The sequence below is a fragment of the Pollicipes pollicipes genome, unplaced genomic scaffold, assembly GCF_011947565.3.
Source record: "Pollicipes pollicipes isolate AB1234 unplaced genomic scaffold, Ppol_2.1 Scaffold_1600;HRSCAF=1878_pilon_pilon_pilon, whole genome shotgun sequence".
Classification (NCBI taxonomy): Eukaryota; Metazoa; Arthropoda; class Thecostraca; order Pollicipedomorpha; family Pollicipedidae; genus Pollicipes; species Pollicipes pollicipes.
In genome coordinates, this window is record NW_023595962.1 from 5,135,664 (window position 1) to 5,144,038 (window position 8,375).

General features: G+C 49.0%; 1 protein-coding gene across 1 annotated transcript in view; it reads right to left on the reverse strand.

Moving 5' to 3' along the window:
- Nucleotides 1-4,132: 4,132 nt before the first annotated feature.
- Nucleotides 4,133-8,375, reverse strand: part of LOC119093035 (uncharacterized) — a 20,475-nt gene continuing 16,232 nt past the window's right edge. Inside the window, exon 6 of the mRNA XM_037215931.1 lies at nt 4,133-4,179. Coding sequence (XP_037071826.1) covers nt 4,133-4,179 — 47 coding nt within the window. The remainder of the gene's footprint in view (nt 4,180-8,375) is intronic.

Consider the following 8,375-nt stretch of genomic DNA (forward strand, 5'->3'; position numbering starts at 1 on the left):
ATGTTAGCACATCCCTTCCAAATGGTACCATTGAGTCTAGATGACCACAGTTGGTGGAACAACACGAGACCATCAACCTGCTTAAGTTTTGTACCTATCAACATCTGTGCAAGCTATCAAACTATTGCTAAAATATGCAATAACTTAATAGCTTGCACAGATGTTGTATATCGTGTGCGTGAGTGCATGTACGTGCCACATGACCATACTAACCTGCACGTTGCGCACTTTTCTCCCATCGATGGCCGACAGAAGCCCCTTCTCCTGAACAATGGCCAGCATCACCCAGTTGGAAACGAACGCCCTGACCGCCAGCCCATTAAAACCAACTGTCTTAGCTAGATACATCGATGATTATGCTGGGGTATGGACGCACGGACAGCGTGCTCTTGAAGAGTTTTTAGAGTTCATGAACAACCAGCATCCAACTCTAGCTTTTACGATGGAGCATATGGGGGCGGAAAGTGGGTCCCATATCTGAATACGTCAGTAACGGTGGAAAGGAGGAACAACTGCGCAACGTTAGAAGGGGAGCTCTTTATCAAGCCAACCAACTCTGGTATAATTCTGCACTGCGAGTCTGCGTATCCAACATCCACTAAGCACAACATAATTCGTAGCACATTCCATAGGGCTCTAAACAACTCATCAGGTAGTGAAAAGTAAAGAAAGAGCATAAACAAAATATGGACTTTGCTGTTTCGCAATGGATATTCTCCGTGACTTTTAGGTACAATGTTGGAAGAAACAAAAACGTATAGAGCGCGTGGAGAGATGGGTGGTGGGAGGCGGGAACACGTCCTATCGGATGACGGATTCTTAACGCTACCTTGCATAGATGAGCATTTGCTTTGGAAAAATAAACACATCGTAAAAAATCAAAACTGTGAGTACGCACAGCTTGGAAGAACGACAGTAAGCTAAAAAAGCATCTGGTGAAATCTTCCATCTCGAAGCCAAAGTTTTCGGGTAGCAATAATTTTCATTTATGCAAGTCTGGGTTTCGAGGGGTTTGCACTTTAAAAAACGTGATTTACGATAACAAGTGTAAACTATGTGAAAAACATGGCAGGGGCATATTCTATGACGGGGAGTCCATGCTCCCTATTCGTTTGAGACATAATGAACACCTGCGAGACTCTAAAAATAAAACATGGAACACCATTTTCGGTGACCAATTTTTGGAAAAACACGCTCGGGCTAAAATTGACGGAGGTATGGACCATATGCCCCTTTTAGAGCTCAAAGTCATCTACAGAGCACAGGACCACCTAGACAGGAAAATAAGTGGATCTGCTCTTATAAAAAGTAGACGACCAAATCTTGACGTACATGGCTCATCATGGCCGATTATGCAATCCGATCAATTGAAATCGCTTGCACATATAATTGGTGCGCGATGTGTGATGCCTATTCACTTCAAATCGCTTGCATGTTTGGATGAAGTGTGATGCGTGGTGCCTGTTGGCTTAAATTCATTTGCATGTACACGTATTTTCGTGTATCCTAGTTCTCAGATGTGCACTGTATCGTGGTAATGGATGGCAATCGCTCTTATTGTAACCCCTGAAAGGTAGGTGTCCTGTAAAAACCTTGACTTGCTGCTTTAAAAAACTCTGAGAATCGAAGAAGATCATTTGCAGGTAATTCTTAATTCACTTCCGCTCTTGTTTCAATAAAGGCATGTTGCCGAAATATCAACCAATCTATTTCTCCACTCCCCTGGTTTTTCCGACCAATAAGTATGTTATATCTTATTTATGGGCACTAAGCAGATCTACCGCATACAAATGTCAATGCCAAAAGACTGCTCAGTGAGTTCGATAAAATCACGTGCAGACTCTCTTCGAACAGCACCTTTTCGACCACAAAGCGTCTTAATGATGGCTACAAGCTCCGCCATATAAAAGGACACACGGACTGGCGACGTAAATGATCGCGTGTCGTGGCTACAAACAAATGCGAAACCAACGGCCGTGGCCGTTTTGGAACCGCCTGTCGACCGGGGAGTTTTTGCGAGATGCGGCTCACCTGCGAGATCCGTGACCAGTAAGCATTTCGTTGTGAATGCTATCTGGGCTTTCTGACACGCTCCGTTGAGTAGCAATAGCCGCCTCAAGGTCATTCATGGGGAATGGCAGATTGCAGCTGAGCTCTTCGGACGCGGCGGAATTTACATCGTCTCAGAGTGAGCTTCGTGGCGCAAAAACCGCAGATTGTTGGTCCCAGCTCGGCAGCGTTCCGCCAAATCCTCAGCGGTGGCATCGGCTGCATCTTCGGGGTGCACGGCATCTTGACCATGCACGTGCGGCATTGTCCGCGGAGCGGAAGAAAACCAGTCTGACGTCGCCATCTTGACCATCCACACACACCATTGTCAGCGAGGTGGAAGAAAACCGGCCTGACAGGCGTTTGACCTGTGACCCCAACTCTGATGTCGGGGCGAGCCGGTCAACTTTACCGACGCATTCTCTCCAGGAAACACGTTTCGTATTCCGAGTGGTGCGTCTCGCTGCCGCTCTCGCTTTCCGGAAGGCAATCCGGTTGACCGCAGCACTGCTACGATCGAACGCGCTCAAAGGTACGTCGGCATGCGCAATGGCAGTACGATATCCCTCAGTCCACCATGAAGCTGGGGTGCGACGATGTGGTCCGGTGGTTTTTGGAGTGCGGTGATTGGCGACACTCAGGAGCAGAGACGTGGGGATGTTAGCAGCTACAGGCTCCGTCAGTGGGTCAGCTGGTAGCAGAGCGTTAACTCGGTGTTCAAACCAGTCGACTGATGTTAGATCTCATATCTGCGACAGCGGCCCAAGAATAGATGCATCCTGGAAGCTAAGCCACACTGGGAAATGCCACAACCGATGGGATCGTTGCCAACCGCCCATGATCTACGCCGCGTAAGCTGTGGGCTCGTAAGGCTCAAGATAATACCAGAAGCTTGACCAGAAGGCAGCATTACATGCACCCGAGTTTTGTTGTTTAAGAGACACGGCGACTTATGCTGTACAAACTGTTCACAGAGCCGTCCACGAGAGTTATTGTGAGCGCAGCCCCATACTGTGCGGCGCGCGTTAAAGTCGTCTAAAATAATTAAAGGCGGGAGTAGTCCAAACACCAAACGGCTAAGCTCAACCAGGGGAAAAGCACTGCCAGGCGACATTTACAATGGACACACCGTGACAGGCCTGTGGTTAAAACGGACCGGAGTTGCTGAGGCGTGGAGAGGGGTGTGGAGCACCAACTGATGGACTGACACACTGTGTTGAATAGCTAAATGAGCACAGCGGCACGCAACTGCGTTCAGTGACCCATATTTGCGGCACACCGAGTAGCCTTTCATTGTGCATTGAGCGTCCGGCTGAAGTTTCGTTTCTTGAAGATAGATTGTCACAGGAAGCCGCTGGTTCACGAGAACACGAAGGTCATGTGTATTAGCTCAGGTGCCCCTACAGTTTCATTGTAAAACATGTGCCACGGAAGTAAAAATGGAGCATGACTTCCGTCCTGTCGTTCCACTATTGAAAGCGTCTGCAGAGCGGCGCATTAACGGTTAAGGCAACGTTAAAATATAACGATCACCATATGTGAAAACTAGCCTGCAGCCGTCGACGAACTCAGTCCGCCTAATGGGTCTGACCCATCCGAGCCTGAGCGGATCCTTGGTCGGAGCCCAGGGCTACCGCCGTCTGATGAGACGGATCCAACCGCTCCGCGCTTCTTGCGGCGTCGCGTTCTGCACAGGGATACCGATTAGAAAGCGATGACCCTGGGTGGCAGCGGAGGGAGCGGGGACCCATCGCTGGGGGGAGCCTCCATCCGTCGTCTGGGAGGTGGGACTTCCTCCCCGTAGAAGCAGGCCCACGATCGCACCCGACAGCCGGCTGGCTGCGTTGACCTTCTGCCCGAACAGGCGGGCGCGCCTGGCCTTCCGAGCACGCATTTAGCCTTATGACGCTCCACATTGTCCAGTACCCTTCCCAGTGCCTCATTCAATGTCGGCACTGAACCTCTTGAGGTAGAGTCGGCTTTGGAACCCGTGCCCGCGTCGTCATTTGCGGGGAACACGGGAGGCCCGGTCTGAGCGGATTACGGTCCACTCGCCGTCTCACGATCGTGGGGGCTGGGGCGGTCATGCAGCGGCTGGCGGCTTAGCCCGCGCCTCGGAGGGGGCGCGGGCTGTCGACGAGACAGGCAGGACAACGTGGCCAATTTGATGGCTGGCGTATGAGACACCGGCAAGACCGCGACACCAAACGGGATTGGATCAGGTGTGCTGCGGTCATCTGATTCAACGAAGCTTGACGCGTGACAGAAGCCTCAAGTGCTGTGGCGTATGGTAGTTTTGGGTGACTTACTTTATGTAAGTCTCTCGCTGCACGAAAAGATGCGTTCTTTGTAGCTTTCAGGGCTGCAATTTCCTTCTCTCCAGCATAGGTTGGGCATCTGCGGTCAAAAGCTGTCTTTGTACGGTCATGAAGAAGTTGTGGGCATGTACGGTCATGTGCGGAGCCTGTTGGTTGCCACAGGTCACGCACCACGGCCTGTTCGCAGCCGCGCGCGTGCTCCCGCGAGACACAATTGCCACAGGCTGGCTGGTTGCGACACGAATATTTTGTGTGACCGAACATCTGGCACTTGAAACATTTCATCGTGTTTGGAGCAAAAGGCGTATCTTTACCTTAACATGAAACACCCTGGTCTCAGATGGTAAGTCAGGGGGTTAAAAGTGAGTACGATGTTGTTTGTGGGAGCAAGATCGGCGTCCCTGCGCACCTTAATGCGGCGGACATCTGTCACTCCAAAATCAGCGAGCCCGTCTGCAATTTTGACATCACCGACATCTTTGTTTATCACTGTTTATCCCCCACCCACGTGTTATGCTTCATAAAAACCTGCATGCATGAGGTGGGACGGCCCTTATTTATGCACGGCCACAGAAAAACAGCGTGACCTTCGACGGTACCGTGGGCTTGTCGACCTGGAGCACGGCTCCTCCCTCACTTGCTTTGCAGCATTGCACCATTAGCTTGTTTTGAGTTGCGGTGGAGGCCAAAACAATTTCCAGTGAAACCCAGGGACGCCGTAGAGGACGGGGAAGGGGACGGTGACGAAAGAAAGAGGAGTAAACTCCTTTCGGTCAACGCCACGCCAGTGGCGTTGACCAAACGTTTCAGTCAACGTTTCAGTCAACGCCAAAGCTAAAAGTACCTGCTTTTAGAATCGGCTTTTAAACGTGCGATGCTCTGGCATCTGCGTCGCATCAACTTTTGTGAAAGGGGCGGCTTACGAATAATCTTATACGAAGCAAACACCAAATGAACTCAGGGCGCCCTTGCCCGCGGCTGTTGCTAGAACGATAAAAACGATAGGGAAATGGCAGCAGCCAGCGAGCTGCTGTGAGTTTTTTGCGCCACTATTTGTATTATCTTGGCAGCACATTAATTAGTGAATGGATCAGATATGACGGTCGCGCAGCACCCGCGACATTTCATTTGGCGCGGTGGAGTAGACGTTTGAAGTGCCTTATATCCTCAGCTAGGTGTTCTTTACCTTTCGCCCGACAATGTTTTGCGGAGGGAAGGGCGCCGGCTCAGGTGTGTAATGAGGATCGGCTAATCAGCTGACGAAACGTTGCTGCCAGGCCGAGTAAATCGCCCCAATGACAAGTTTTGTGTTGCCCATGACGTCACTGGTAGACATGTGGAGATTGGACTTTTTTTACTTCTCACATCACATGGATTCACAAACTACTTATGATGACAACATTAGAAACTAAGCAGGTATTCGTAATAACACGGGTCCTGGATCCTACTGATGGCGCCACTGGGACGGACGAATCAGTCATCAGTTGAAAACTTTCCGCGGGACACGTTTTTCGGCTGTGTTTTCCCGCTGCTCGCGACGTTCGGGGAGGCTGTTACGGTGTACGTGCATCTACCTACGTACTCGTGGTTTACATTATTATGGTGGTGCCACTTGAAAAAATGAAGTAAAAGATGAGCCGCGTTTTACCTGCTCCTCATGACGTCACGTGACACGAGTTATGGTCTTCGCTTCGTCTCACTAGCGAACCTGATAATGGCGGAAAACCACCTTTCCCAGCAGACTTCCTCAAGAAACTTCTACAAGACGGTCCAAGTGATACATGAACAAACCGCATTCAAACATGTCCACGCTGAGTTGCCAATGGGGCCGGAGAAAGGCATGAACTGACTCAACGTTTTCGGCTACCGGCATTATCTGTCTCTAACAAACATTCCAAAATAGCGTCCATCGGTTCATTCTGTTCAATGATTCAAGTAATTCATGTTATTTGGATCATAAGTCTACTTACTAACAGCAACATACGGGGAATATTTTTAGATTTTCAATTATCACCTTAATTCCTAAAAGCCTGTGAAATAAGTGATGTCTATATGCTGAATGTCATGCTAGTGCCAGGCTAGCACGGTGTATGATTCATTCCCTCTTTTCAATCTGAAAGGGCATTTGCTGCAAAACTTTGCCACTGAATTTGCATTTCAAGATTGAATGAGATCGCAGCTCATGTAACAAGCACTGCTTAGTGTTTAGCCTGCAAAAATCCAGCCACTGTGTGAGATGTCAATATGATGGTGTGCTGAATCTGAGGCACGTGTGTCACAGTCTAGCTCGGCCAAGTTGTACTAAATTTTCAACTGTTTCCTTTTTGAAAACCAGTCTTGGTGTGTCCCACTTGCTTCAAATTTCCTTAGCAACATCAATTCTTTGAAACGTTATGACTATATATGGTGAATAACACACTGGTGGATGGGTGTCAATTGTGGACAATCTCAAAACTGCAAGGCTTGTGGTGTGCATGCATTGAAGTTTGTTGCCGTGATATCACTGCCATCTCAGACTTGTATAGTATTATGGGCATTTTTTGCAGTCAGTGAATTATGTACTGATCCCGCACATCTACCAACCCACAAGGTTCAAATGAGACTTCTAAAAACTACGATTTCACCCATACTGCAAATTTGCTCATAAGCTGATTTCATCAATGCTGTCTATCCCTTAAAAGCAACGATCACATGGTTCCCAGACTGAGAGAAGTGCAGCAGTCATTTCATAACCCCACCTAGAATTGCACTTTTGCAGGCAAACAAGGAGCCAACCATACCTGATTTCGTGATGCAAAGATATAAAATAAAGCCAGCCTAGATTCCGGAACTGGTTGAGCTTAGTGCACCACCGTTCTCCTTCGCCCACCCAATTGAAATAGACTACCGGGAGCGCTGACGGTGTGCTACTGACGGCACGATGCCGATGGAATTCCAAATGTGTCTTATGCGCGTTGATCTACGCCGTAATCTGGTATCCCAAGTTGGCAGTAATCACCAATGTCATGAAAAGAAGTAACCAGTAATGCAACATTATTTTGGCCGCGTTCGACCGCGTTCGATCGGTCGTCAGCACGTTTGTCAGCACCAATTACGTCCCAGTATTCTCCCTATGTCACGTCACGTGATCCCCAAGTCACACGACCTGTTACGTCACGCGTCGGCCGACGATGATGCCAGGAATTTTTGTCGGCTTGGCCCCGTTTGATCTGTCCTAGGCACGATTGTCAGCTGGAAAGCTGACGTCACGCGTGCTGACAGCGCGTTCGCTGTGTGGGCTGGCAGCAAAGTTTTTAAATTTTACTCTCCATTTTTATTTTACCTTTTACTTCAGTCCACACACTAACTTTGGCTTACTGCTGACCATGACGCATTACGTGCAAAGCGGTGTTTGGAAGTGCAACTTTTGTTCCGGTATTACCATCATCTATCCCATCCGTATCTTGAGTGCCTCTTGCCATTTCCAATCCATCTCAATTTCGTTTCTCTCACTTTAAATGTTTGCTTATAACGTAATCAGTTTGCTGGACAACGCAACCGCACACCACACCAACCACTGTAACCTTTTCATGGCTACTCTTGACATTTGAATTCCCTCCTTATCTATCTTACGCCGCATGTCCCCCAAAATTGGAGGCAAGTGCCTCCATCCCACTTAAGTGCGCTAGCCAACGCAAGAGCTACCATATCAAACTCCCCCCTCAGCCAGAGGGATTTTTTCATTCGGTAGCGCTTTCTCCCCACGCTGACAGGCTGACAAAAATCCTGGCATCATCGTCAGTCGCCGCGTGACGTAACAGGCCACGTGATTTTGTGGTCACGTAACATGACGTAGAGCGAATACTGGGCCGTGATTGGTGCTTACAAATGCGTTGACGACAGATCGAGCGCGGCCCGTCAGCATAAAGAAAAAAACGCTACCAGATTAAAAATTCACTCTCAGGCGGAGGTTTGATTTGGTAGACCCTGCGTTGGCGACTACGTTAGGCGGTATGGGGCACTTGCCCT